The 27,433-nt window shown below is 55.1% G+C and overlaps 4 protein-coding genes across 8 annotated transcripts; 2 read left to right on the top strand and 2 right to left on the bottom strand.

Annotated features, from left to right (window-relative positions):
• Positions 1–827: 827 nt before the first annotated feature.
• On the top strand, positions 828–11,346 carry NXF1 (nuclear RNA export factor 1). The gene is made up of 21 exons (XM_019414721.2): positions 828–1,005; positions 2,879–3,062; positions 3,283–3,436; positions 4,051–4,134; positions 4,243–4,347; positions 4,444–4,524; positions 4,642–4,711; positions 4,859–4,947; positions 5,075–5,182; positions 5,314–5,423; positions 7,353–7,389; positions 7,699–7,767; positions 7,847–7,902; positions 8,038–8,145; positions 8,252–8,310; positions 8,415–8,530; positions 8,655–8,697; positions 9,285–9,357; positions 9,884–10,066; positions 10,796–10,856; positions 10,975–11,346. The coding sequence occupies exons 1-21, from the start codon at positions 978–980 to the stop codon at positions 11,011–11,013; spliced, it is 1,857 nt and encodes a 618-aa protein (XP_019270266.1). The 5' UTR covers positions 828–977; the 3' UTR covers positions 11,014–11,346.
• Positions 11,347–11,496: 150 nt separating this feature from the next.
• TMEM223 (transmembrane protein 223) lies at positions 11,497–14,415 on the top strand. Its single transcript, XM_019414724.2, has 2 exons — positions 11,497–11,873; positions 12,275–14,415. The coding sequence occupies exons 1-2, from the start codon at positions 11,558–11,560 to the stop codon at positions 12,565–12,567; spliced, it is 609 nt and encodes a 202-aa protein (XP_019270269.1). The 5' UTR covers positions 11,497–11,557; the 3' UTR covers positions 12,568–14,415.
• Positions 12,799–15,030, bottom strand: TMEM179B (transmembrane protein 179B). 2 transcript variants are annotated; one of them, XM_019414722.2, is made up of 5 exons: positions 14,882–15,026; positions 13,801–13,988; positions 13,584–13,718; positions 13,362–13,440; positions 12,799–13,154 (listed from the first exon to the last, which is right to left on the bottom strand). In XM_019414722.2, the coding sequence occupies exons 1-5, from the start codon at positions 14,975–14,977 to the stop codon at positions 12,993–12,995; spliced, it is 660 nt and encodes a 219-aa protein (XP_019270267.1). In that variant the 5' UTR covers positions 14,978–15,026; the 3' UTR covers positions 12,799–12,992. The 2 variants fall into 2 exon arrangements, with proteins under 2 accessions (XP_019270267.1, XP_053755562.1); XM_053899587.1 differs by having other exon boundaries at positions 13,057–13,154; positions 13,335–13,440; positions 14,882–15,030.
• A 33-nt stretch (positions 15,031–15,063) lies between these two features.
• On the bottom strand, positions 15,064–27,317 carry TAF6L (TATA-box binding protein associated factor 6 like). Of its 4 annotated transcripts, none has more exons than XM_019414716.2 (12): positions 27,220–27,317; positions 26,421–26,480; positions 24,286–24,445; positions 23,750–23,836; positions 21,973–22,123; positions 21,783–21,833; positions 20,943–21,037; positions 18,773–18,898; positions 18,408–18,628; positions 17,945–18,077; positions 16,029–16,157; positions 15,064–15,897 (listed from the first exon to the last, which is right to left on the bottom strand). In XM_019414716.2, exons 2-12 carry the CDS (start codon positions 26,426–26,428, stop codon positions 15,127–15,129), a joined length of 1,932 nt encoding a protein of 643 aa, XP_019270261.1. In that variant the 5' UTR covers positions 26,429–26,480; positions 27,220–27,317; the 3' UTR covers positions 15,064–15,126. The 4 variants fall into 4 exon arrangements, with proteins under 4 accessions (XP_019270261.1, XP_053755561.1, XP_019270259.1 ...); XM_053899586.1 differs by lacking the exon at positions 27,220–27,317 and adding an exon at positions 27,005–27,101 and having other exon boundaries at positions 24,286–24,603; XM_019414714.2 differs by lacking the exon at positions 27,220–27,317 and adding an exon at positions 27,005–27,068 and having other exon boundaries at positions 18,773–18,847; positions 24,286–24,603.
• Between the last annotated feature and the right edge of the window lie 116 nt (positions 27,318–27,433).

The following is a 27,433-nucleotide window of genomic DNA, read 5'->3' on the forward strand; positions in this document are numbered from 1 at the left end:
CTAGAACTTTGGCGAGGGTCGGGGTGGGAGGGTGGGGAAGTCGCCTAGGAGAACCTATGGCTTTTCTAGCCAAGGCATTTTACTAGGTCCCCTTGGCCTCTGTTCACCGGGTGTCTCGCTTGCATCCTCACTGCCCAATTGACACAGAATGTAGGTCTGGCCCAGCACGTCTGTGGTGGGTGAGGAGGTTGTGAAGCCAATTGCTTGCCAAAGTCGGAAGTGCAATGCTCCTTTGACTCGGCAACTCTTGGGAGGATGTGGAGATCGGAAATTCATTTATTTCACAAATGTTTGTTGAGTTCTTGGTGCGTGCCAGGCAGGGTACTGAGCCAGGGGTTAGAGAAAAAAAAAACCAAACCACCCATGAATTTGTCGAGGACCCTGCCCTCTTGGGGTTTACGTGCTAGTTTTCTATTGCCTGATAATCCATTTTATAGATGAGGAAAGCGTGGTACATATCCGCAGCTGGCAAAGGGTTGGGCCGAGACTTAAGTACTGAGGTCTATGAACAATCACTCCCGCTCCGAGGCCCGGGCCTCCCATTCCTCGGAGGGCCCTTCGTGCGACCCCCTTTCTTGTTCCTCTCGGAGTCCTGGGCTGCACCAGCCTGCTGTCTGCTCCGGCGCTAGCCCCAGAGGTGCCGGCCTAGCTGATGCCCGAAGAAAGAAGAAAGCAGACCGCGGGCCGACTGAGCCCGCCCCAACCTTGCGCGAGCTGTCGGCGCCCGGGTCTCTGGTGCGGTAGGCAGAGGCGAGCTCCGCCCCGACCCAGCTGCCAGCCGAGTGCGCACGCGCAGCGGGCCGCGCTCCTTCGGCGGCACCGCCCACCACCGGGGGACGTCGGCGGCGCGCGACGTAGTTCGCAGGATAAATGCGGTGGCGCCGGGCGTAGGAGCGATTAGGCTGGGGTGCTTGGGTGTTCGGACGTTTGGCGGGGTCGTGGCCCGCGCCTGAACCTGCCCTGTTTCTCGCTGTGCCATGGCGGACGAGGGGAAGTCCTACAACGGTCAGTGCTGGCTCTCTGGGCGGGAAGCGAGGCGATCTGGGGCCCGGTGGGCGGTGCCGGCCTAGGCCGCAGCCCCGGGGCGGGAGGCCGCGAGGGGCCGGGTGTCCGCGGCGGGGGGGGGGGGCGGGGGCGCGGCGCGGGCCGGGGGCGAGGCCACCCGGGGGCCCGGCCTCCATCGAGGCTGAGCGCCCGAGGCGTTGGCTCGGGAATCCTGGCGTTGCGTGGAGCTTCGGCTTGGAGCGGGTGGCTTGGCGGCGGGGGTGGCGAGATTCCTTTGAACTTTGTAGGTGGTTGATGCTTGTCAGTTCAGTTTGGCGGCCAGACTCTTCCTTTAATGTGAGTCAGTGCCCGCCCAGTTCATCGGCTGCCCGTGTGCTGCTTTCCACCTCGTCCAGTCTGTCTTGCCCCGCCTCCCCTGCGGCCTTGGCTTTGGCTTAATGTTTTAGACCTCCACACCAGCTCCCTGTGCTAGTCCGAACACTACACTGGATTTTAGTCCAGAATAGTGGGTAGGAGCGCAAGAAGACCGAGGTTTGAATCCTGAGTTGTCTTCACTAAGCTTGAGTGAAGTCCATTCCCGGGTCTCACTTTCTGTCCCCGTAAGGAGGTAGTAACAGTATTTATTTTCTTAGTGTGTCCGTGTATGTGCTAAAATGAGATCATTCATATCAGGTGCCTGGAGCATAGTGCCTGACACTGGAGAAAGTTCTCAGTGAATGTTAGCTGTGCCTTCTATTCGTTCCACACCCCCCCCCACCCCCCACCCCAGGGTCATTTCTTAGGGTTCATTGTTTGCAGAGTCCTTACTAAGCCAGAGGCAGATCTTTTTAGGAATAACAGACCTTTTTTTTTTTTTTTTTTTTTTTTTTTTTTTTTTAAATAAGCCATTCCTACACACCAGGATTCAGAAGGTCATGTTACCTGAGAGCAGTCAAGGACCCTTGGTTAAGCTCCCCGAGCTGTCATTGGAACCTGAGTCTTAGGAGTTGTCTCCTGAGTTAAAAGGCATTCTGGGGGCACCTGGGGTGGCTCAGTCATGTAAGCCTCCGACTTTGGCTCAGGTCATGGTCTCACAGTTTGTGAGTTTGAGCCCTGCGTTGGGCTCTGTGCTGACAGCTCAGAGCCTGGAGCCTGCTTCGGATTCTGTGTCTCTGTCTCTCTCTGCCCCTCCCCTATGAGTACTGCTCTGCCTCTGCCTTGGTCTCTCTCTCAAAAATAAATAAACACTAAAAAAAAAAAAAAAAAAAAAAAAAAAAAAAAAAAAAAAAAAAAAAAAAAAAAGATTTTTTTAAAAAGGCATTTCTGGCCAAGGAAATGAAGAGTTCACTCCCAAAACTTCAGAGTGGCAGTTTGAGAACAAGAGTTTTTAAAAAGCCTTTAAATTGACCACCTTTGTAACTGTATGCCGTTTGTCCTCTGTATGCAAAAGTATTGTTTACTGAAAGCTAATGTAATCACTGTAATTGGTTGATTTTAGAAGATGTGAGAGAGGTCACCACCCAGAGTTTGAGAGGGGTTAAATAGATTTGGGAGGCTAAGAAAGCAAGTTTCAGGTGAATTTCCCCGGGGGTCCGAGTTGTGTCTAGTTCTGCTTTGGGTCCACTCACACTTCCACATTGTGCTTCTCTTCTCTGTTAGTTCCAGTTTCTGATTCCTTTTCCTAAAGCCCTACACTGTCTTCCAGTAACATTTCCCTCATGCCGCCATGCCACAGAGAGGGTTCTCTCTCAACAGACAGAAGTTGGCAGGGAAGTGGCCCCTGTAGTTACTGTGTATCTCATCCGATAGCAGGCTGCTGGATACTGTGACTGCCCCAGCAAGGTAGCTGGACTAGCGATGTACTTTCTAACTGATGTTCTGCTTTTAACCCCAGAGCACGATGACCGTGTTAGTTTCCCTCAAAGAAGAAAGAAGGGCCGGGGTCCCTTCCGGTGGAAATATGGTGAGGGGAACCGTAGGTCTGGAAGAGGAGGTTCTGGCATTCGGTCTTCCCGCCTGGAGGAAGATGACAGAGATGTAGCGATGAGTGATGCCCAGGAGGTTCCCCGAGTACGATAGTAAGTAACCAGTTGATCTGGTTTGAATTTAGCAGCCCATTTGTTTGATAAAGCTCTCTTACTGGCCACGTCACTTCTCTTTCCACCTGGAAAAGTGAGGGATGCCAGGGCCAGCTTACTGGTTGAGCAGTCTTAGCTGTAATCCTGACAACGGTGTGGGCAGGCCTTGGAGAAGACATGCCTAGTGTTTGTGGGCATTTTGTTCTCTGCTTCCCCATAGCAACCCCTATGCTGCCCGACCCAACCGTCGAGGTGACAGTTGGCATGATCGAGACCGCATTCATGTTACCGTGCGGAGAGACAGAGCTCTTCCAGAGAGAGGAGGGGCTGGCACCAGCCAGGACGGGACCTCGAAGAACTGGTTTAAGATTACAGTGAGTGTCTGGGGAAGTGGATGTGCAAGGGAGACAGGGAGCTGGGCTCAGAATGAAGGTTTCTACTTTTCACGTGACAAAATCAATCTCTTCCTCTGTTTTCTCCACAATCAGGTGTCTCTCCTTTCTTCTAGAACACCCAAGAGCAGGTTAAGAAAAGGAGTAGGACAAGCAGGATGCTGGGGGGGGGGGGGGGGGGGGCAGGGATGGGGACACCATCTAAAGGGAAACATGAAAACTGGTTGGGAGATGGAGTAATTCCTCTGAATGCCTCCATTTGGCTCAAGCCAAGTGTGGGGCTTCGGGTCCCTTAAGTTCCCTTAAGTGAAATCATGACCTTAACCGAAATCAAGAGTTAGACACTTAACTGACTGGGCCACCCAGGCACCCCAAGAAATGCTAAGTTTAAATGGACAGAAAGGAGGGCAAGGAATCCATGTCTGGCTTGAGTTAAAAAAAAAAAAAAAAAGAAAGAAAGAAAGAAAACAAAAAACTTTTAACTGGCCCTTTCTTTAGAAAACCTTGTGAGGGTCGGCGGAAGGTGTGAAAGGAGTAGACCGGGGCTGCCGGTCAGCCTTCGTTCCACATTGTTCCCTTCTCTCCCTCTCGTCTAGATTCCTTATGGCAGAAAATATGACAAGTCATGGCTCCTGAGTGTGATTCAGAGCAAGTGCAGTGTCCCTTTCACCCCCATCGAGGTGAGATAAGGCCTGCGTGGCTGGCTGGGCACCAAGGAAGGCGAGGGGCCAGCTGGACCAGGGGCCCTGGGCTCCCGAGCCTCATGCTCTTGTTTCCTCTTTGTGCAGTTTCACTATGAAAACACACGGGCCCAGTTTTTTGTTGAGGATGCCAGTACCGCCTCTGCGTTGAAGGCCGTCAACTATAAGATTTTGGATCAGGAGAACCGAAGGGTGTGTGTCAGGGGCCTGGCGTGGCTGGGGGTGGGTCTTGGGCCCGCTGCTTAGGCCTCCCCGGAATTCACCCTGCCCTCTGTGTCTCCCGTGCAGATCTCTATCATCATCAATTCTTCTGTCCCACCCCATTCTGTACAGAACGAGCTGAAGCCGGAACAAGTGGAGCAGCTAAAGGTGAGGCAGGCTCGCGTCCTGTTTCCCTCCAGTGCCCCCACTCCCCACATGCACTCCCGCCACCCCCCACCCCCCCAGAGCCCCAGTGACCACCGGCCCATTTTCCCTCCCCTGTAGCTGATCATGAGCAAACGATATGATGGCTCCCAACAAGCGCTTGACCTAAAGGGCCTCCGTTCAGACCCAGGTATGGCTGATAGCTGTCCCGCTCAGAGAGGTGGGGACCGAGCGGGGGGATCTGTCAGACGGGGACGGTTTGAGAATGGTTTGGTAGTAACTCTGACCTGGGAAAGCCCTCTCAGACTCGCCCTTCCTTCCTTTCTGTGTGCTGAAGACTTGGTGGCCCAGAACATTGACGTTGTCCTGAATCGCAGGAGCTGCATGGCGGCCACCCTGCGGATCATCGAGGAGAACATCCCCGAGGTGAGGCCTTTGTCCCGTTTTGAGAGGGGAGGAGGCGGGGTGGGGTGGGTAGGATGGGGTTGGGAGGCAGATGCGTCTCTGAACCCTGTGTTGGTGGCGCTTCCTCTCAACTTTCCTCTGCCCGCAGCTGTTGTCCTTGAACTTGAGCAACAACAGGCTGTACAGGCTGGATGACATGTCCAGCCTGGTGCAGAAAGCACCCAACCTGAAGATCCTCAACCTCTCCGGAAACGAGGTGAGGCAGGAGAGCCCGGTTGTGGGCGGGGTGAGCAGAGGGGGGCCCCCGGGAGGGAGTTTCCGAGCTGGGACTCTCGCTGCCTCTCCTTACCGGGGTCTCTTGTCCGCTCTCTGTCCCCATCTCTGCAGTTGAAGTCCGAGAGGGAGTTGGACAAGGTAAAAGGGCTGAAGCTGGAAGAGCTGTGGCTCGACGGAAACCCGCTGTGTGACACCTTCCGAGACCAGTCCACCTACATCAGGTCAGTTGTGGCCTCTGTCTCCCCTCCCGGGGACCTTCACCCCCTGGGAGGCTGAGCTAATGCACCCTGACCAGCGCCCGTCTGCAGGAGCTGTGCAGCCCTGAGCTGGAGCCGCCTGTCCTTTGGGAGGATCACGTGCTCCTCCCTTCGTCTGTCCGTGTGTCCCAGCTTGGCCCCAAGGTCTCCTCTCCTTCCTTCTCACCTGACTGCCTGTTCGCTGTCCTGTGGTCTTGCCTCTTCCTTCCTGAACACTGCCTTTTCTAGAATCTCCCTACCCTACTGTTCCAGGAAGGGCACCTCCCTTTTTCTACCACGACCAGGGGGTGTCTTGCGTATGCCCCGTACATGGAGCTGCCTTGTGCTAAGAGCCCGGTATTCCTGGGCTGAGAAAGCCCTCCCTCCCCGGGACTTCCTGTTGATGGGCCTTCCCTTCTTTGTCTCACGACGGCCCCTCTTGCCGTGCCAAGAGGGACTCTCCTCTCATGGTCCACGTGCCCAAGGCTGTTGCCTGGGCTTTCCCACTCGTGCTGAGGTGGAGGACTCCTTGGAGCTGGTGCCATGCAGTGTGTCTCTCCTGCCCGGAGCTGTGAGCTGGGCCCTCCCTGGAGAAGAAACCTGGGTTTCCCAAGCCGTGTGATCAGAGCCGGGGCCCCGCCAGCAGGCGAGGGCGTCCCAAGGCAGGTGCTGGGCGTGGAGGCCACGGGGGCAATGGCTACCAAGGAGACAGAGAACTGACCCTCTCGGGGGGCGCCGCCCCGCCCTCACTCACACACCTCACGTCACCCTGCTTGGCCCCGGAGGATGGCTGGTTAGCCAGAGACGGGTAAGATTCCTCAGGGAAGGAACAACCTAAGACAGGCACAGTCGCAGAGGGGCCATCAGGAGAGAACTTGGGGGCCAACAGAGGTGGGGCACAGACCCTCACCCCCCCAACTTTGCAGGGGCCTGAACCCTCAACCTTCTGAGGGAGGTCTCCCGCCCCCATGGCTGCTTCGTTTCCCACGCCCAGCTCAGATCGGGACCCAGGTAGCCGGCAGAGACCTGGACGACAGCAACTGCCCTCTCGCTGCAGCAAGAATTTGTTTTCCGTTTCTACCTTGGACCACAGGGAAAGGGGCAGCTGAAGGAAAAGGCTGTGTTGGGTGTCTTCTTCCCTTTTTCCTTCCTCGTTCTTCTAAATGCCTCCTTGCCTGATAGTTCTTTCGCCTTTTCTTTGCTTCCTCTTTCTTTTCTCTCTCTGCTCCCCCTCTGTCTCCCCCATCTCTCCCCTGCCCCATCCTACCTTCTCTCTTCTTTTTTTTCCCCTTTTCTTTTCTTTTCTTTTCTTCTCTTCCCTTTTTTTCTCTTTTCTTCTCTTTTCTTTTTTTCTCCTTTCTTCTCCTTTCTTTTCCTTTCTTCTCCTTTCTTTTTTCCTTTCTTCTCCTTTCTTCTCCTTTCCTCTCCTCTTCCTTCGCCTCACCTCTTCCTAAACCCTGCCTTGCTCATCTCCCTGCCCCAACATCCTGTGCCATCCCTGTGGTGTTTCTGGTCTTGGCCACGGCCAGACTGGGCAGAACTGATGGATACCTGTTGAGGCAGCGGAGCCCCTGGGCTCCCACCCCATTCCCTCCTCCCGGGGCTGCACAGGTGAGTAGGTGGAAGGTAAGGGGGGCAGGGTGGGGAAGGACGTCCTGGCTTAAAGCCCGGGCTGGGAGCGCTGTTCTCGTGGCGCTCGGATCAGGCAGAGAGAAAAGGGTCAGCCTTCAAGGCAGTTGTCTCTGGGTGCCCCGGGTGAGGTGGGGAGTGGGGCCTCTCTCCCAGGAGCTCAGAGGCTGGCGGGAGTGAGGACGGGAGGGGCTGTCCCTTGGACGTTGGTGTATGTGCTCCTAGAGCAGCTCAGGAGGCACGGTGGCTCTGAAGCATCACTCACTTCTGTCCTGTTCTTGACAGCGCCATTCGCGAACGATTTCCCAAATTATTACGCCTGGTAAGTCCTCAGCTTTTTTAATTTTTTTCTCACGAGCATAGCCTCTCCCACCCAAAAGGTCCCACCTCACGTATGTTTGTATGACCATGAATTTGGAGACATGGAGCCCTTGGAGAATCTGGCAAAGGTTATATAATCTTTCTTCCCAGAGAAATGCCTGTAGACAAAAGTTGTACCTATCACAGCTCCTGGGATCTTTTCCATGTCTCTTTGTCCTCTGACCCCCTCATTCTTAGTTCTCCCATCTAATTACTCATCCAGCCTTTTTCATCTCTGTTTATGCTGTCAACTTCCACTTCCTTTCTGCAGGATGGCCATGAGTTACCCCCTCCGATTGCCTTTGACGTTGAAGCCCCCACGACGTTACCGCCCTGCAAGGTAAGAAGTGGAGCAGAGTTAGAACTCGTGTGGGGAGGAGAGTATTGGTTACGGGATTCTGATACCTGTTTGCTTCCAGGGAAGCTATTTTGGAACAGAGACCCTGAAGAACCTGGTCCTGCATTTCTTGCAGCAGTGAGTATTGCTGGAGGACCCCTGAGGCTGGGGAGAGGTGGGCCAGCCCCAGTGCCGCTCACTCGGGGCAGCTGTTGGGTCGTTCTGTGGATCCAGAGCGGGGAATTCAGACTTGCCCTTTTGTGTTTCCCGCAGGTACTACGCGGTGTATGACTCTGGAGACCGGCAGCGGCTCCTGGACGCCTACCATGACGGGGCCTGCTGCTCCCTCAGCATTCCTTTTACCCCCCAGAACCCTTCCCGGTGAGTGTCACTGCCCGGGACCGGCATTTCTCGGCAGATGCAGGCTAGCACCTGCCAGCATCCATCCCACGCTGACCACCGCCTCCTTTTCCACTTATCCCCCTAGAAGCAACCTGGCCGAGTACTTCAAGGACAGCAGGAATGTGAAGAAGCTCAAAGACCCCAGTAAGTGTGTGATGGGAGCAAAAAGCCTGGGACGGAGGTGGGAAGGAATCGGTCACAGGGCTCAGGAGTGTGTGGCAGCCCCTGACCTTGGGTTCTCCCCACAGCCCTGCGGTTCCGCCTGCTGAAGCACACGCGTCTCAACGTTGTTGCCTTCCTCAATGAGTTGCCCAAAACTCAGCACGACGTCAACTCCTTTGTGGTAGACATAAGCGCCCAGACAGTAAGCACCTGTTTCTTCCCTGGCCGGAGCCTGAACTTAGGGAAGGAAGGGGCGGTCACGAGGCATGGGGGACTTAGGCTCCGGCGGGGAGCCCACCTGGTGACTGACGCTGCTTCTCTTTCAGAGCACATTGCTGTGTTTTTCCGTCAACGGGGTCTTCAAGGAAGGTGAGAATCTTGGTGGAGTCTGGAGTTTGCAGAGTGGGCCCCTCCTGCAGCTAGATTTTTTTTCTCCGCACTCTCGGCTTCTCAGCTACCTTCCCTCTCCTTCCCTGACCTCCTCCTCTTCTGCCCCAAGCCGTCTTCGTGAGGCCTACCCTCTCCACCTGTCTTTCCTGTCTGGGATATGGGACAAACCTGAGGATTAGGAGGACACAGGCTTTGGTGTCAGGCAGGTCCAAGGCTCCATTCCAACCTTGGTCCCGTGTGCCCGTGGCCAATGTACATGAACTCTGAGCTCCAGATTCTTTATTTGTAAAAAGGGGTAATAGCCATCCCCTAGCGGTGCTGTGGGGAGTAAATGAAGGGCTTGCCGTAGGACCTTGCACACAGATGTTCTGTGGGTGGGCTAACGGGTGGTTATTGCCCTCGCTGGCCCGACATTCCTCTTCACCTCTGCTCCCCTGTACACACGCAGTCATCCGTCTGGTCTACTTCAGGTTAGTCGTATCAAGTAAGACCGTGATGGGAGAAGCTTTCGGTAAACACAAAGCGTGGCTGATCCTAAGGGGTCGTTGCTGTTGTTAACATTACAGTGGATGGAAAATCTCGGGATTCTTTGCGAGCCTTCACTAGGACATTTGTCGCTGTTCCTGCCAGCAATTCAGGGTAAGTGTTTGGCTTACCACATGGGGTCCCAGTCCCAATCCATGGCCAGCATGTGGGAATTGGTAGGGGCGGGGATGGGGGAGCCGGTCCTCAGGATGTTTTCAGAATTTCAGAAAGGCTGGGGGGAATCAGGAGGAGGCTCTCACAATGGTGGTGAGCTTGGCTCTGGAGCCAGGCTGGGTTTTTCATCCTGGCCCCACCACTTCTAGCTAAGGGCAGGTTTCCTCGTCTGGAAACTAGTATATTTACTTCCGTGGCCTGTCGTGAAGATAAGTGGGGATGAGAACTGTCCAGAGTTGGGGGAGAATGTGTAATTCTAGTGTGTTTGGTAGAGAACCGCATACATGGGTTGTATGGGAAGGGTCGTAAATGATAAAATGTAATGACCAAGAGTGGGGGAGGGGTACTTTGTGAATGCTGAAAGAACCTGTCGAGTGTAAGAGTGTCAAGTATGAGAACAGGAATAAAGTTGGGAAGATAAGGTGGTCTGTTTGTCCAACTGTCTGAAGTGCTTTTTGTCCCACAGGCTGTGCATCGTAAATGACGAGCTGTTTGTGCGCAATGCCAGCCCTGATGAGATCCAGAGAGCCTTCGCCATGCCTGCACCCACACCTTCCTCCAGCCCAGTGCCCACCCTCTCCCCAGAGCAGCAGGAGATGCTGCAGGCATTCTCTACCCAGTCTGGCATGAACCTTGAGTGGTCCCAGAAGTGAGTGCTGGGCATGTGTAGCAGTAGGGGGAAATGGAGGTAGGGGTGGTAGTGAATAATGAGTGCTCCTAAAATTGTAAAAACCAGAACTTATAAATACGGTCCATAAAAAAATGTGGCCTCTGCATAAATCAGCATCACAAAATTTAAAGCCCAAATGAAGTCTCTTTATATATACTGTTTTACAACTTACCTTTTTGTTTATCTTGTGAACATCTTTCGCTATCACTATGTGTGTGTGTGTGTGTGTGTGTGTGTGTGTATGTGTGTGTGTGTGTGTATTTTAAATGCTTGTGTATTTTTGAGAGAGAAAGGGATAGAGCATGAGCGGGGGAGGGGCAGAGAGAGGGGGAGACAGAGTCTGAAGCAGGCTCCAGGCTCCCAGCTGTCAGCACAGAGCCCAACATGAGGCTCAAACTCACCCTGCAATCATGACCTGAGCTGAAGTCAGAAGTTGAACCGACTGAGCCACCCAGGCACATCTCCATCACTGTAAAAATCACCTTCCTCCTTTTGACAGCTACTTAGTAATCCTTTGTATCCAGTAGGCCATTGATAGACATTTGGATTGTTACAAGTTTTTCATTTGTATACATAGTGCAAGAATGTATATAATTGTTGGCACACACTGGCAAGTGTTACTATATAATGGATTTTGAAGTGGCATCTAGCCATCAGGGTGAGTGCGTTTTGGTTCTAATGAAGGTGCCTGTTCTTCCCCCACTGCAGGTGCCTCCAGGACAACAACTGGGACTACACCAGATCTGCCCAGGCCTTTACTCATCTGAAGGTAAGTTTTGGGAATTCAGTAGCAAAAAGGCCAGAGATCTCTGGGCCTTCAAGAGGGTCAGGCACGCTGGGGGTGGGGGAAAGGGGCTGGCCCTGCTGACCTTTTCTTTTTTGCCAAGGCCAAGGGCGAGATCCCAGAAGTGGCGTTCATGAAGTGATCCGTAGTCATGCCCCAGAAGAAGCCCCCTGTAAAATAGCCCTTGGATATTGACGTCTCCTTGTCATGGCTGTCGTTTTCTCCTCTCTGGCCCCGACCGACCGAGGCCACCCTGTGACTGTGACCGTGACCGAAGAGGATGGGCTGCCGGATCCCTCTCCTCACCTGCCTTCTGGGAGACTTCTGGAAGACTTCTGGAAGATTGAGCCTCACTGGTGCCAGGAAGCCAAAGCTTACTTTGTAGAACTGACACTAAACTACCGAAGGACCTAGGTGCTTTGTGTACTTAACCCCAGAACCCTCCTTACTTTTTAAGATAAAGAGTGATATTGTATTTTGTGTCACGCGTGCTAGATTGTTTTTGCCCCGCCCCTGCCAGGAGGGGGCGCGGGGGCGGAGCCTGGCGGGCAGCCCCACCCCCACCCCCACCCCCACCCCCGTCCTCCCCTCCCTCCCGGGGCTGGACCCAGGCTGCGGGCAGCTGAGCGCTGGGGGCGGGGCCCGCCTGCCGGAAATCCCGCTCCAGAAGCAGCGCCGCCGTAGTAATGGCGGCGCCCGGGCGGCGGTGGCCGGTGCGGCTGCTCCTCGCGCTGCGGCCGCTGCCCGTGCACCGGTCCTTGCACGCCGCGGCCCCGCCGCGGGACGTGCTGCTCTTCGAGCACGAACGGGGCCGCTTCTTCGCGGTCCTCGGGCTGTTCTGCGCGGGCCAGGGCGTCTTCTGGGCCTCCCTGGCCGTGGCAGCTTTGGCCCGACCCCCGGCCCGGCCGCTGTCTCCAGACGCGGAGTTCCCGGACCGCGGCCGCTCGGACCTGCGCTCCATGCTCTGGCGCTACGGCCTGGCGCTCGGCTGCGGCGCCATCGGTGAGGCGTGGGCTGGCTTCCCACCTTGGGGACGTGGGGTGGCTGGGCACGACCTTCCCTGCTCCGACAAGGACAGGGAGGGGCTCCCGGCCCTCCGAGGCGGGCAGTACTGGAGGTGGGAGGGCCTTGAGCCAAGCTCTCGGACAGGCCTAGGGTGAGGTCGGCCTCCCACTCTGCGAGCTTGAGCAGTTACACGGCCCTGGACCCGTCTCCTTGTCTTTAAAATGGGGGTGGACATTAAAGTTGTTGGGAAGGAATGACGGAACACAAGACCCCGGGGTAGAAGAGGAGCTCAAAAAATGTTACCATCGTCGCAATTGTTTTAATTTGGGGGGACCGGAGAGGTTCCTGCTTAGCTCTCCCGCGAAAATGCCCCACCCCAAACTTTGCTCTTCCTGCAGGTACCCTGGTACTTGGTGCCGGTCTCCTCTTCTCCCTCCGTTCTGTGCGTTCAGTGATGCTATTGGCTGGAGGAAAGCAGGTGACCCTCACCACTCACGCTCCCTTTGGCTTGGGTGCCCATTTCACCGTTCCTCTGAACCACGTATCCTGCATGGCCCACCGTGGTGAAGTCCCTGCCATGTTGCCTCTGAAGATCAAAGGCCGGCGCTTCTACTTCCTCTTGGACAAAGCTGGACATTTCCCCAACACGAAACTCTTTGACAACACTGTGGGTGCCTACCGCAGCTTGTGAAGAGACCACCGCGGATGGCTCACCCCTCCCAGAGGGGAATAAAAACCGGAGCTCGGGGATGGGGGTCACCCAAGGGGGCCCAGGGTTCATTAACCGCAAATAAAAGAGCAGTCATCCCAAAGGCAGCCGACAGTACCTCTGACTTTTGGTTCCGTGTCTGTTTGGCTTTCGCTCCCGTCCTCCGATCCACCTGCCGACAGTGCTTTCAACACCAAGAACTCAGCACCAAGATGAAGGAAAAAAGTAATCTAATATTTTGGTACAAAAACAGCTGTAGGAAGAGAGGTGGAGGGAGCCCATGGTCACGTTTCCCTCGTGGAGGGAAAAACAGGCTCCCGGTATAAACAGGGCCACGTGGGGGCAAGAGGACCGTAGGCACGTGGGCATGGAGTCTTTGGCTGCAGGAAGGATTTTCTGGTTACTCTTCAGGAAGGGGAAAGGCGTGGCCCAACAAGAACATCTGTCTCAGAGCTCCATTCGGGGTCCCCCCGCTCCAGAGGCCGATAAGGTGTGGCTTCAGACTTCCACTGCACCACCTGAAGCATCAAGACCACACACCACAATACCAGATTCACCCAAGAAGAGGTCTGTGGGAAACAGGAACAAGAGCGTGAGGAACGTGGCCATCTTGAATCCAGTTCCACCCACATACAGCTATTTGCTCGCTGTCAGGTCAACAAGCCCATCAGCCCCTCTCAGCCTCTCACTGGTGGGCACCCTGACAACTACAGATGCTTATAGGAGTCTGTGGACCCCTGAGTTTCCACCTAGTCTTTCATGTCCCAGAACCTCACTTCAGCATCGTATAGGTTGGAGTAAAACTTCAGAGCGGTTCCAGGGGGTGTCCATGGAATTTTCTGGGCTTCGGAGCAGCTGTGAGGTCAAAAGATGGTGGTGAGAAAGGGAGGATATACCCCAAACATACCTGTGCCCGGATGCCCTCTGAGAGGAGAACTGAGAGGGACAAAAAGGGAAGGCAGTCAGCCCGAGCCAGGGTTCCCTCCCTCTCCCATTACCTAATTGTAATGTTCAGGGAGACGATGGATTTGCAGAGAGAACGGGTGCCAAATCGAAGGATACAGGCAGACACTAAGACCAGGAAGGTGGCTATAGCAGAGATGGCCAGTGCAATGCGGAGCCCTGTAGGGCCTCTGAGGAGGGAGAGAACAAGCCTTGTGGTTGGAATGGGCCTTCCCCGAGCTCAGCCCCTGACTCTCAGGGTAGGGCAGTCACCTGTGGGAGTCCTCGATGCAGCTGCTGTAGACCCAGAAGAGCAGGAGCAGGAGGCAGTAGAGGGCCAGGAGGCCAGAGACCCCGGCCACAAAGTAGCAGAGGGATGGGGCCGAGGGTTGGGATAAAGCCAGGGAGGAGCCATTGAGGGCGGCCACGCCGTACAAGGGACAGTGGCTACTGAAGGAACCCTGTGAAGAGAAGCTGCTGAGTCCTACCTAGATTTCAGGTTAGAGCCTGGGTGCAGGCTCCGGGCAGGTGTGAGGGATAATCTAGGAGAGGGCCACCCTAGGAAGTTATTTATGCACTGTCAGTTCCTGTTTCTGGGCCAGTAGACTGAAGGAGAGGGCCTGCTGGGGAAGTCAAACCTGCAGCGGACAGAAGGATCAGGAAATAGGCGGTGGTTATAAAAGACAGTGAGCTTCACAGATGCCTCACAAGTTCTGGTCTCCCCTCTGCAGAAAGCCTAGAGTAAAACCAGAACTTGTGTAACCTTCAACTATCTCCGATATTTCCTAATCTGTAAAAAAAAAAAAAAAAAAAAAAAAACGAAAAAGGCATAATCGTGCCTTATAGGGTTAAATGAGCCTGTTTATTAGCAAGATTGCAGGCTGGGGGCGGGGGGGGGAACCCTCCTGCTTTGGGCATTTTCTACCTCCGTATTTTGTCATTCACACACCGTGCTGCAATCGTGTGGAAGCTCGGTCATCTCCGCTACGCTATGCTTTATTTCCTGGCGTAGCTCGGCACAAGTGCCTGATTTAAAACGTGTAGGCAGGGCCCGGGCCGATTTCTGTTTCAGAACCAGGGTAAGGTGATGCAGCCGCAGCCACCAGACCGGGCTACGTGTGGTGCTGGAAGACACTCCGGAAGACCCGTCCCTAGGCCAGGTAATGACTTTGAAGAACAACGCGGGCGGGCGGGGCCGGAGAGCGCGATCGGCGCCGGTGCATCTCCGCCGCAGACGGGCGCCCGCCGGGCCTCCCCCGACGCCCCGGCTCCGAGGCGCAGCGCGACGGCACCAGGCCGGCCCCGGCCAGCCCGCCCCCGCCTACCCGACCCCACGGCCGGCCCCGCCCCGCACCTGCGTCCGGGTCAGCGTCGCGGCCGCCACGGCCCCGCACAGGAAGGCAGCTGTGAATAGCAAGAGCTCGAAGCGCTGCAACCAGGGCAGCGCCATGGCGCCCTCGCCACTAGGAAGCGCCGCCGCGGGAGCCAACCGCCCAAGCCCCGCCTCATCCGGCGCGACCCACGAGCGCGCAGACGTCACTTCCGACAGGGGCTTTATTTACAGAGGCCGGCGGGGGGGGCTGGGGGGCCAGCGCCGCTTCAGAGCGGCAGGTACAGCGAGTAGTCCGACAGTGCCCAGCGGCGGGCCGGGCGGCCGGTGCGGCCGATCATGGGCAGCTTCTGCACGTAGCGGGAGGCCGGGCTGGGCCCGTACGGCGCGGGGAAGGCGGTCTGGAAGAGGCGCCCGCGGCATCGCCTCCCGGCCTGCCGCCCGGCAATAATGAAGCGGAAGTGGGGGGCGCCGCGCGGGGCGAAACGGCTCTTCTGGAAGACGTCGCGGGTGCCGGCGCCGGGGCCCTGCTGCCGGGGCGCCCCCCGCGCCCGGTGCACGCGCGGCAGCGGCCTGCTCTCAGAGGCGGCGGGCGCGGAGGCCGACGCGGGGCCGCCGCTCCGGGGACTCTCGTCGCCCTGCGGGCTGACCATGGCGTTGGCCGTCAGCTGCGGCATCTTCCGCACCGAGTCCGGAGCGGCCGCCGGCTCCTTCTTGTCCCCGGGCGGCCGCGGAGTGGTGGGCGCGGGCTGGCCCGTGCCGAAGCGGGTGGCCAAGCTGTCACCGAAGAAGGCGTACAGCTCCCGGTAGATGTCCGCCAGGGTCACCGACGGGGAAGGATCCTCCGGCCCCGCGCCTCCTGGCGGCGGCGGGACGACAGACCCAAAGCCTGGCTCCGCGCTGCCCCCGGAGGGAGACTCCTGCAGGAGAAGGCTGTCCCAGGGCAGGTCGTCCGAGCGCCGGCACCCCCTGCCGCTTGGGCCCCCCTTGCTGGGCTCTGCCGCCTGGGCCTTCATCTTCAGCAGTCTCTCCACGGCCACCTGTAAGAGCAGAGGGACTAGGATAGGCAAGAACTAGGAGGCACCTGGGCCCGTCGAGTTTTCCAAAGTTAAGGCAGGTGAGCTGCTGAGCTCACGCCAGGGAAGGGAGACTGGAAGGGGCAGGCGCTCACCAGAATGGCTCCGTAGACCTTGTGTCCATCTGCTTTAACTTGGGCATTAGATACGGAGTAATCATCTAGCACAGCCTGCAGATTTGTCCAGTAAGTGGACAGGTGCGGGTACAGTACTCGTTCTACTGCCTGGAAGGGAAAAGGGAATGCAGTAAGCACCTTGTTGCTTATTGCCTCTCAAGTACCCTTGCCCACGGAAGACGTACTTTTACCTCTGACAGGAAATTCTCAGCTTGGCGTATTCAGCCAACGTTTATTTGGAACCCACTGTATGCCCAAGCCTCGGCTAAGCACTGAGAATGAAGGTCAGGTACAAAGACCACGTAAAGTGACCCTGTTATCACTGACATGTATGACAAGGGCTAGAGGATATAGGTAATGCCCATTGCTAACAGACAAATTTAATTTGCCAACTATTAACCCTATACAGTCAATAGGCAAGTACTATTGCTTAAATGTACACTGGGACTCAGTTCAGACCACCTGCACAAAAACAAACAACCGATCCGAGGCCTGGACTCCGATTATATGATTTTAATCCTGTGATTAATTTTGAGGAAAGCAATTAAGACTTCACAGAGGATGGATGGCCTTGGTGGCTCAGTTAAGCGATGGACTCTTGATTTTGGCTCAGGTCACAAGCCTGCTTAACATTCCCTCCCTCTCCCTCCACCCACTCCTCTCACTCTTGCACATTCTATTTAAGTTTATTTATTTTTGAGACAGAGACAGAGCATGAACGGGGGAGGGTCAGAGAGAGAGGGAGACACAGAATCCGAAGCAGGATCCAGGCTCTGAGCCATCAGCCCAGAGCCCGACGCGGGGCTCGAACTCACGGACCGCGAGATCGTGACCTGAGCCGAAGTCGGACGCTCAACCGACTGAGCCACCCAGGCGCCCCTTGCACATTCTATTTAAAAAAAAAAAAAAAAAAAAAAAAAAGACTTCACAGAGGATGTGACATCTGTTACAGGCTTTGATGCGTTAAGAGTTCTTTGGTTAGGCATCCACAGCCTGAGGATTTGAAAACGTTAAATCAACAAGTTCCGAGAAAAACACAACTTACGGCTGACTCAAGTGTAAGAGCTTAAATAATTCTATAACTGTAGTAGTTAAATAAAATATCTAACCACAAAAAAAGACACAGTGCCAACATTTACAAAGACAGTCTGAGAGCTTATCAAAACAAACAAGGGGATGCCTGTGTAGCTCAGTCTGTTATGCACCTAACTCTTGATTTTGGCCCAGGTCATGATCTCCCAGTCTGTGAGATGGAGACCCGCATCAGGCTCCGTGCTGAGCCTGCTTGGGATTCTCTCTCTCCCTCTCTCTCTTCCCCTCCCCCACTCAGGCTCCTTCTGTCTCTCTCAAAATAAATAAGCATTAAAAAAACAAAAAACAAACCCTGAATACAAGAGGAATTGAGGGGTGGTTCCTTAACATGATTAACAGAGAATGGCCAGGAATTTATGAAGTGGGGATATACTAATACCTGCCATGTAGAACTTCTGAAAGGATAAGACATTTATACACAGAAAGGCAAGCTATCAAATAGTGGGGCCTAAGGCAAGAGCTCAGTACATGGCAACAGCAAGCATATACCTTTTTTTTTAGTTTTTTAATTTATTTTTATTTTGAGAGAGAGAGAGCAAGCGGGGGGCAGAGAGAGAGGGAGACAGAAAGAATCCCGAACAGGCTCCATGCTGTCAGCGCGGAGCCCGATGTGGGGCTCAAACCCACGAACCGTCGAGACCATGACCTGAGCCAAAATCAAGAGTCAGATGCCTGAGCAATTGAGCCATCCAGGCGGCCCAAGCATATACCATTTTCATGATAAAAGACACACAAATACTATTTTTCTGATTACAAATGGGAGCTCTTACGGCTCTGTGTGTGGGAAAGGCCGGGGTCCTCACCTTCCAGCCGAGGGCATGCAGCCCCACCACAGCCCCGTAGTGAGAGCAGAGAGGCCGCACGGGGTCTGCCAACACCTTCTGCAGGGAGAGCAGGATCTGCTGATAAAGGCCACTCACAAGGTCCCCGTGTGTCCTACGGGAGCGGCATTCGGTCAGAGAGGAGAACGAGGCACAGGGCAGCCTAAACTGGACTCCGGTCGGGGCGCACCGGGGTAAGTGGACAAGGAAGGCTAAGGGGGAGCGAAGGCTACCTGAAGGGCCGAAGGGCCCAACCCTGGGGATATCGGGTGTCCGTCTCTAGAATCCCAGCGTGCCGAGGCACACCGACTGGGAAGCTCTAATGGAAGAGGCTCCCTGCCCCCTCAACGCATGGCCTCGAAGCCAGACGTCTCACCCGCCCCCGAACGCAACCCCTCGGCACTGTGACAGCCCCACCCTTCGTTCAGCTAGGCCCAGCGGCTACCAGAAGATGTGGCTGAGCAGGAGGGCAGCTCCATCCCGAAGAGTCCAATGGTCGTTCAGAGGGTTGATGGAGGCAGCCAGTGGCTCCAGCACGCAGTAGAGGACACTCCCTACCAGGGAGCGGACATAGGGCCCCAGGCAGAGGTGTGGGTTCCGAACCAGGCTCCGAGCCACTTGCAGGAGCCGGTGCAGCTGCTCCAGATCGTGGCTTACAGATTTCACCTGTTTGTAGAAGAGGGTCGCTTAGGGGGACACGAGGGTGCAGGTAGGAGCCCACCGCCGTGACGGCGCCTGCCACGAGCCCTACCCGGTGCTGGGTTATCTCCCCACAAACCGTCCCCACCCTGCCCCAGCCGCGTCACTCACCCCACTGACCACGTAAACAAAGTAGGGGAGGAGTGCTGCGATCTTGGAGTTGGTCTGCAGGTCCTGGAGAGCGATCTGAAAAGGAAGAGGCCAGACTGCACTGGGTCCTCCAGCCCCAAGTAGAAACTGACATTTAAAAAAAATTTTTTTTTTTTTAAATCTTTATTTATTTTTGAGAGAGAGAGACAGAGCGTGAGCAGGGGAGAAACACAGAAAGAGGGAGAGACAGAATCCACCACAGGCTCCAGGCTCTGAGCTGTTAGCACAGGGCCCGATGCAGGGCTCGAACCCACAGAACTGCAAGGTCACGACCTGAGCCCAAGTGTGGCGCTCAACTGACTGAGCCACCCAGGTGCCCCTAAACTGACATGTTTTAGAGGACAGTTTACTTCTTATGTATGACAATTTAAATGTTCTCTCTCAAAATAAATAAATTTTTAAAAAATGTAAATGTTCATATTTTTTGATTATTCAAGTGTACTTCTATAAATTTAACCCACCATAAAAGTTACCCATTTACACACATACCCACTCACAGCACAGTCTGTAATAATAAAAACTCCCCACAACCTAAGTGGCCAACGTGGTTTTAACTGAGAAAAGCACTTGTTCTAAAACCAGATGTTTACTATAATACCACCTTGGTTTATACTAGAGAAATTACAGTTAAAACTTGGGGGGGGAGAAACCATGTTTCCATGGGAAACTTTCACTTTCTTTTTAAAATCTTTAAAAAATTTTTTTTAATGTTTTTTTATTTGATAGAGACAGAGTGAGAATGGGGGAGGAGCAAAGAGGGAGACACAGAATCCGAAGCAGGCTCTAGGCTCCGAGCTGTCAGCACAGAGCCTGATGTGGGGCTTGAACTCACGAACCATGAGATCACGACCTGAGCCGAAGTCGGACGTTTAACCGACTGAGCCACCCAGGCGCCCCTGAAAAAAATTTTTTTTGACGTGTATTTATTTTTCAGAGAGACAAGAGACAGACAATGAACGGGGGAGGGGCAGAGAGAGAGAGAGGGAAACACAGAATCCGAAGCAGGCTCGAGGCTCCCAGCTGTCTGCACAGAACCTGACACGGGGCTCGAACTCACAAACCACAAGATCATGACCTGAGCCGAAGTCGGATGCTTAACTGACTGAGCTACCCAGGTGCCCCTTTATATTACAATACTTCTATAATAAACATGCTGATACAGCTTTTATAAGCAGCAAAAAGAGTTAAGTACATGAGAAAAGTCCTCTTAACCCTGAATCTCCACTACCTGTGACCTCCAGACCCCTCTGGATAGAGCTCCTATGCTCAGGCACCACAACAGCAGACAGCAGACAGCAGACTAGTGGGAAAGGAGCTCAGCCCCCAAGCCCCGCACCCATCCCATCGGCACGGTGCCTGGGGAACCGGAGCCAAGCTCCTAAGGAACGGGAGCAACAGCCAGACATGGGAAGAAGGATAGAAACCCCGAGAGGCCACCTCGTGGAGCAGACCAGCAAACTAACGCTCGCCCGACTCTGGACACGGGAGGACTGACCACAGGCAGCCTGCGGAGTCCCAGAGGCTAAAGCGGCAGGGTCTCTCCGAGCAGGTCTGGCCGGGCACCCTGACCCCGGCTCCTTCCGCTTCCCTTCTCTCCCTCTCAACTCCACACAAATGAGAGCCGCAACGTGGCTGCCTCACTCGGCCCCAAGTCAACAGGCACCCCAGAGAGCAGGCTCTGGAATCAAGGTGTGCGGGTACTGACCACCCGAGTCCCCCCACATGGCCCTGCTGAGCTGCCCGTTCCCTGGAGAGCAGGGGTTCCTGCTGGAGTGGGCAGAGCAAGGCGGTCCTGGAGGAGGGCGGCCTCAGAGCCCTGCACCCCCGCTCCCACCCACATCGGGTGTGTGCAGTGGACAGGAAGTAGGGGCCTGAAAGAGCTCTGTGGGGGGCGCCTGGGTGGCTCAGTCAGTTAGGCGTCTGACTCTTGCTCTGGGTTCAGTCATGATCTCCTGCTTTCTGGGATCGAGCCCCGTGTCGGGCTCTGTGCTGAGCATGTGGAGCCTGCTTGGGATTTATTAAGTAAATAAATAAACTTAAAAAAAAAAAAAAAAAAAAAAAAAAAAAAGAACGAATTCCATGGGGATTTGAAAACTGGACTTTGTGCCCCAATTCGGGTCCACTCGCTCACCTTCATCAGCTGCGGATCGTCCCCCAGCACGGCTCGAGTCACTTGCTGGTAGTACTTGAGAAGGTCATCGGTCAGCGAAGACACGGCGCTGGGCACTGTGGGAGGATGGGCAGGAGGTGGTCAGGGTCAGCCCAGCCCAGCCTCACCTGCCGGCTCCCCTCCCTCCCCTCCCCACCAGAAGCCTGTTCACACGGGACTCCCAGAGCACACAGCCACCAACTCCTCGGAGCAGCCCTGCTCAGCCCTGAGCCTGCAGGCTTTCCACGCCTCTGTGCTCCGTACTGTGCCTCCCACCTGTCCTCTGCCACGCAGGTTCCTGCTCAGTCCTCAGTCCCTCCTGGACACTTGCCCTCAGGGGACCCAGTCGCCCAGACTTCTGTGCTAGCATCCAACACCCGGCATCATGACTGGTCCCAGGTCTGGGCTCATAGCTCCAAATCCGAGCCCTCTGGGCAGGGACTAGTGCCCACTCAGAACGGGGCATCAGTAAATACTCGTGAGATGAAGAATCAGAGGTACAGGGGTGCCTGGGTGGCTCAGTCAGTTAGGCGTCCAACTCCGTTTTTTTTTTTTTTTTTTTCCAAGCATCCAACTCAATTTTGGCTCGGGTCATGATCTCACGGTTCATGAGTTCAAGCCCCGCATTGGGCTCTGCGCTGGCAACGAGGAGCCTGCTTTAGGTTCTCTCCCCCGCCTCTCTCTGCCCCTCCCCTGTTCACGCTTGCGCTCTCTCTCAAAATAAAGTTAAAAACAAACAAAAAAAAGAAGCAGAGAGGTACAGGAGCACCAGCTCCTAAGGAAGGAAAGTCCAGAAAGCCCGTTCCCCGTACTACCCCTTACCTGATCCTTGAGGCGCCAGGTTCCCTTTGCCATCTAGGTAGGACACATGAACTAGAACCAGAGCACAGATCGGTCAGCTAAGGGGGTTCTGCCCCTCGTAGCACCACCGCATGCAGGAGTTCTGCCCCACCCACCCCTCCTCTGACAGCCCAGTTCCTGTCCCCACCCCATGCAGGACCTCGGCAGTCACCTCTCACAGCTGTCTCGGCACAGCCTTTAGGGATGTTGGTGGCCAGGGCCAGCTCTACCAGGTTCACCTCTCGGTCCTCAGGGAAGTAGAGCTCGCCCTCCCTGGCAGGGCGCAGGGGCAGCGCCTCCTGGGATCCGTAGCCACACACAGCCTGAGCAAAGAGAGGATCGGAGGGCAGGCTGAAGCCAGGGAGGAAAGAGGCGATCTACCGACCAGGTCAGGGAGCCTACGTTTGAGGGAAATCCAAGAGTCTGAGAAAAGGGGAGATGCCTGAGGCTTCAGGCCTATTGCCGGGAATTTGGCTGGAGCATCCGGTACTCAAGGGGTCAGGGAGTAGAGCCTGGTCTGTCCTTCCATAACCATACGGGCTCTGAGACCCAACCCCCTGCCGCCAGCCCTCCAAACATTCACCCAACTTTGAAAACACTATATTTTTTTAATAATTTTTTTTTTTTTTTTTTTAATGTAGGGGCACCTGGGTGGCTCAGTTGGTTGAGCGTCCGACTTTGGCTTCGGTCACAATCTTGGGGTTCGTGAGTTCAAGCCCTACCATCGGGCTCTGTGCTGAAAGCTCAGAGCCTGCTTCAGATTCTCTGCCCCCCAACTTCCCGCCCCTCCCCTGTTTGCACTCTCTAAAAAATAAACAAAAAGCATTTTTAAAAAATTAAATAAACTTTTTTTTTTATTTTAGAGAGTGCGTGTGTGAGCATGTGGGCAGAAGAGAGGGGCGGCGGGGGGAGGGAGAGAGAAAGAGGGAAAGGGAAAGAGAGAGAGAGACAGAGAGAGAATATCCCAAGCAGGCTCCTTACTCAGAATAACTTGCTCCCAGGACCCTGAGATCATGACTTGAGCCGAAATTAAGAGCCAGACGCTCAACCAACTAAGCCACCCAGGTGCCCTCCCCCTCTTTTTTTAAAGTAAGCTCCAGGCCCAACATGAGGCTCAAACGAACTCACAACCCTAAGATTAAGAGTCGCATGCTGGGGGGGGCGCCTGGGTGGCGCAGTCGGTTAAGCGTCCGACTTCAGCCAGGTCACGATCTCGCGGTCCGTGAGTTCGAGCCCCGCGTCAGGCTCTGGGCTGATGGCTCGGAGCCTGGAGCCTGTTTCCGATTCTGTGTCTCCCTCTCTCTCTGCCCCTCCCCCGTTCATGCTCTGTCTCTCTCTGTCCCAAAAATAAATAAAAAATGTTGAAAAAATAAAAAATAAAAAAAAAATAAAAGAGTCGCATGCTGGGGCACCTGAGCGGCTCAGTCAGTTAGGCATCCTACTTCGTTTCAGGTCATGATCTCACGGCTGGTGAGTTTGAGCCCCACATCGGGCTCTCTGCTGTCAGCACAGAGCCCGCTTTGGATCCTCTGTCCCCCTCTCACTGCCCCTCCCCGGCCTGTGCTCTCCCCCCACCAAAAAAGAAAAGTCACATGCTCTCCGGAGCCAGCCAGGCACCCCAACACTATTCTCTTCTAAACATGATCTTCTTCCCTCAAGTCCCTGCCCCACAACAACTGTGCAGGACAGTCTAATACTCACATTTATGCCCAGGCTCCTCCCTTACCCAGAATGTCTCCTCTTCTCTTGGCTTAGCCTAACCCAAGCCTCCCTTTAAAGCCCGGCTCAAGTCCCAGTTCTTCCAAGGCTTCCCTAACCTCCTGGCCCCCGGGGCACCTACCCTGTGGTTTCTGTGAGCTGCCCCTGTGTGCACATTTGGTCTTTAGGTCTGTGCTGGGCACGGGGTGGGTCGTGCCACCTGAGCCCTGTGCAGCCCGCGCTCAACTCACCTCCACGCTGCTCCAGCGGAGGGCCCTGTTGAAGTCCTCGACAGTCAGCTTCCGCCGTTTGGTATGTTTCATGAATTGAGAGCTATTCTGGGAGGGGAGGAACAAAGTCAGGGGACAGGGAGAAGGGGGTATGGAGTCCCCAGGGGAAGAGAGACAGCCTGGGGAGGAGGCAAAGAGGACACCAGGAAGCCCGGAATCTGGCTCTGCTCTGGTGCGGACAGCACCCCCCCCGTGTGACGTTCCCTCTCTGGGACCCAGTTTCTCACACGCAGAATGTGAGTGTGAACTTGCCTGGCCTGCCTGGCGGGGCTGTTGAGAAGAGGGGCAATGGGGGGACGATGCCCAGCCAGCACTTTGTTTGCCAGAAGCCCCACTGGCTGAAAGGGGAGCTCCGGAGAGGGCAAGGACCGCCTCTGTCCCTCAGAGCTCAGAGCAGGTGCCGCAAACACAGCTGTGTAATAAATCCCTGTGGGAGGCAGCCATCAAGGAGAGAATAAGGGGAGCGGGGAGGGGTGCGGGGAGCGAGGGGGGCGTACCTGGGTGGCCTCTCTGAGACGGTAACACACATCCTCCGCGAGAAGAGCTGCCACCTCATCGCTCAGCTCCAGGCCTGTGCTCTCCGCCATCAGCCGGACCGACTCCCGAGGGATCTCCACAAACCGCCGCTCTTCTCGCTCGGACATGGCCCCGACGGAGCTGGGAGCCAGGAGAGAAGGTTTGAGAAGCCACCCAGTCTCCCTCAGGGCCCAGGAGCCCGACTTCAAGGCCTTCTGAACCAGTCTCGCTGCTCTTGTTCCAGAATCCCTGAACAAGGAGCCGCAGAGGCTCGGAGTGTCCAGGCGAGGAAACTGAGGCTAAGAACAAGAAACAGACGAGCTGGGTCAGACAACAGGGATGCCTGAGAAAGTGCCTGGCCTCAGGGGGTTTACAGAACTGGGTCCCAGCCATGATCTACCACCTCCTGAGTGAATGTGACTGAGAGCCCTGGTCATCAGCGTGTGCCCTGGTGTTCAAACTTGTAAGATACAGGCAATCACCGCTGCCCTCCCTACCTCACAGGGTGGCTATGAGGCCAAAACGAGACGGTGTATGAAAAAGCCAAGGACCAGAACACCACCCAAAGGGATGATGGAAGATGTTACCATGGTTAGTTACAAATAAAAACTTCAGGGGCGCCTGGATGGCTCAATCGTTTAAGTGTCTGACTTCTGGTCCGGTCGTGATCTCACAGTTTGTGAGTTTGAGCCCCGCATCGGGCTGTCTGCTGTCAGCGCAGAGCCTGCTTCGGATCCTCTGTCCCCGTCTCTCTGCCCGCCCCCCTCAAAAATAAATAAACCTTAAAAAAGAAAAAAAAAAAAGTCATGTTTTCTTCCTTCTGATTCTTGCTACCACCACTATCTACTAAGTCTTGATGAAAACACTACTTGTATCCTGACACTCCCTTGCTCAGAAATCTTTAGTACTTCCACGCTGGTTCTAAAAGAAAGTCTAAACTCCCCAGCTTGACATTTTTCTTTATTTATTGAGAGAGAGAGAGAGAGAGAGAGAGAGAGAGAGAGAGAGAAATGCAGAAGGAAAGAGAGAGAATCCCAAGCAGGCTCCACACTGCCAGCAAGGGGCCCCATACGGGGCTCAAACTCACCGACCGTGAGATCGTGACCTGAGCTGAAGTCCGTGACGCTCACCTGACTGAGCCACCCAGGCGGCTCCCAGCTTGACATTCTGTATTTGGTCCCAAATCCCCCCAGCTATTCAAGCTGATCCCTCCTCCCAGTAAGACCAGCCTAGAGTCTTCCAGCCTGCCTTGTGCTCCACCACCAGTGCTCAGGCTGGTCGTCTCCCTCTCTACTCCAAGCCCCCACCCCTCCTCTTTGCTAAGGCAAATCCAGTCTGTCATTTAAGGTCTTCCTCGCCAAATGCCATTAGGGATTGTCAGGCTTTTAGTAGCTGGGCTTTTGCCCATGTGTCTGATCTTCCCCAGTCTGGCTTAGAGGTCTAACAGCAGGAACCTGCTCTTCCGTTCACAGGATATGGCAGAATAAGAACCCAACAAAAACAGCAACTGATGGACGATTCCAGTGACGGACACCACAATGAGAGGGCAGGCCCACGAGGGCCAAAGTGAGGCATCGGCACCACAGGCAGCAAGGCCCAGTTCCAGATGCTTCTGGGTCACCAGTGACCTCCAGGTCCCTAAATCCAAAAACCTCCAGGTCCCTAACCCGGCCTCCCGCATTTCTCCCAGTGGCTCTACATTGCCTTTGGAATCAAGAACAAGCCTGTACCATGGTTCCAAAGCCCTGCGTATCCATCGACTTCTGCAACACTTCTTTCCCTCTCGTGTTCTGCATTCCCGCCACGGCCGCTTCCCATTTCCCCCAAAACACCTGATCCCAGGACATTCGTACACGCTCTTTCCCCTAGTTGAAACACTCTCCTCCTCCTCCACCTCCAATCTCTTTGTCTAGTGAGCTCCTAGTGGCTCCTTCAGATCTCAGTTCAAATGTCACTTGCTCAGGGAAGTCTTCTCAGACCTCCACAATGTCCCAGTACTTGGCCTTCAAAGCGATTATCACAGTTGGTAACTATACAATTGTGTAACTGTGTGGGTAACACCTCCCCACTATATTGTAAGCTCCATGCCCAGCTAGGATCATGCCAGTTTGCTCACCTTTGCATCCCCAGAGTCCGGCACAGGGTCAGCACATAATACTCCTTCAATAAACGCTTGCTGCAAAACCGAATAAAGAATAGCTATTTTTCCCAAGCACATGCTATGCCTGAGGCACACAGTTAGGTGCTTTATATGGCTTATACTTCATCTTATTCTCAGTAACAATGAGATAGATGTTATGTAAGTATCGTGTCTATTTCACAGCCAAGGAAATCAAGGCTCAGAGAGGTTAAATGTGAAATGACTTGTCCAAGAACATCCAGCGAGCACTAAGTAGGCAGCAGGGACTCAACTCCTGTTCCTAGTCATCAGAGCGGTAGGCTGTGTGAGGGACAAGGCCTGGATTTCCAGCCCGAAGACTGGAGTTGGAGGCCCGCCAATGGATAATTCTGAAGTTTCTGTTTTCCTGCCTGTAAAATGGGAGCATGAAGTCCTGCCCACGGGCAAAGGTCTTTCCTTATTATGTGCCTATATTAAGACCCACAAAGTCCTGGCTCTGACCAAGGTCTCCCCCTCCTCAACCTCCTCTCCTCTGCATCCCCAGCCACTAGCCACACTGGTAAAGTGGCGTGGGAACTGACCGCCACGGGCGTCGGGGGAGCGCATCCTCCCACCCAGCCTCCCTTCATCCCAGATCCAGAAGTGCTGGGGTAGGGTGGAGGAGGTCAGGGGTTACCGAACTTGGGTCACGTGGTCAGCGAAGGGGGCGGGCCCCCAGCGGAGCCGGCGCTAAGGCTAGTCAGTGCGGGGCCCACAGCGGGACGGAGAGTCCTTGGGCCTGCGAGGGCCTGCTCACCTGAAGGCTCTGGCGCGGCAAAGGCGGCTACCCAGACGGCGGTGGCGGCGAAGGCAGCTCCCACTCACCCTGCTCACCCTAATTCCCTCTCTCTGAGCCCAGGCCCCGCCCTCCAGGAGCACAACCAATCGGCGAGCGTCCTGCGAAGTTCCCGCCCACCCGCAGGCTTCCCGCCTCGCGATTGGCCTCTGTTAAGGGGCTGTAAAAGAATCTG

The sequence above is a fragment of the Panthera pardus genome, unplaced genomic scaffold (assembly GCF_024362965.1).
Source record: "Panthera pardus isolate Hobbes unplaced genomic scaffold, ASM2436296v1 HiC_scaffold_12, whole genome shotgun sequence".
Lineage (NCBI taxonomy): Eukaryota > Metazoa > Chordata > Mammalia > Carnivora > Felidae > Panthera > Panthera pardus.

Coding starts and splice junctions, on each gene's coding strand:
- NXF1 (XM_019414721.2), top strand. CDS start 978: ATGGCGGACGAGGGGAAGTCCTACAACG. Junction 3,063..3,282: donor GAGGTTCCCCGAGTACGATA/GTAAGTAACCAG, acceptor GCTTCCCCATAG/CAACCCCTATGCTGCCCGAC. Junction 4,948..5,074: donor TCGAGGAGAACATCCCCGAG/GTGAGGCCTTTG, acceptor CTCTGCCCGCAG/CTGTTGTCCTTGAACTTGAG.
- TMEM223 (XM_019414724.2), top strand. CDS start 11,558: ATGGCGGCGCCCGGGCGGCGGTGGCCGGTGCGGCTGCTCCTCGCGCTG. Junction 11,874..12,274: donor GCTCGGCTGCGGCGCCATCG/GTGAGGCGTGGG, acceptor CTCTTCCTGCAG/GTACCCTGGTACTTGGTGCC.
- TMEM179B (XM_019414722.2), bottom strand. CDS start 14,977: ATGGCGCTGCCCTGGTTGCAGCGCTTCGAGCTCTTGCTATTCACAGCT. Junction 13,719..13,800: donor TGCATCGAGGACTCCCACAG/GTGACTGCCCTA, acceptor CTCCCTCCTCAG/AGGCCCTACAGGGCTCCGCA. Junction 13,155..13,361: donor CCAACCTATACGATGCTGAA/GTGAGGTTCTGG, acceptor TGTTTCCCACAG/ACCTCTTCTTGGGTGAATCT.
- TAF6L (XM_053899586.1), bottom strand. CDS start 27,052: ATGAAGGGAGGCTGGGTGGGAGGATGCGCTCCCCCGACGCCCGTGGCG. Junction 26,481..27,004: donor CTCCCCCGACGCCCGTGGCG/GTCAGTTCCCAC, acceptor TCGGTTTTGCAG/CAAGCGTTTATTGAAGGAGT. Junction 18,629..18,772: donor TTGTTTACGTGGTCAGTGGG/GTGAGTGACGCG, acceptor TTCTACAAACAG/GTGAAATCTGTAAGCCACGA.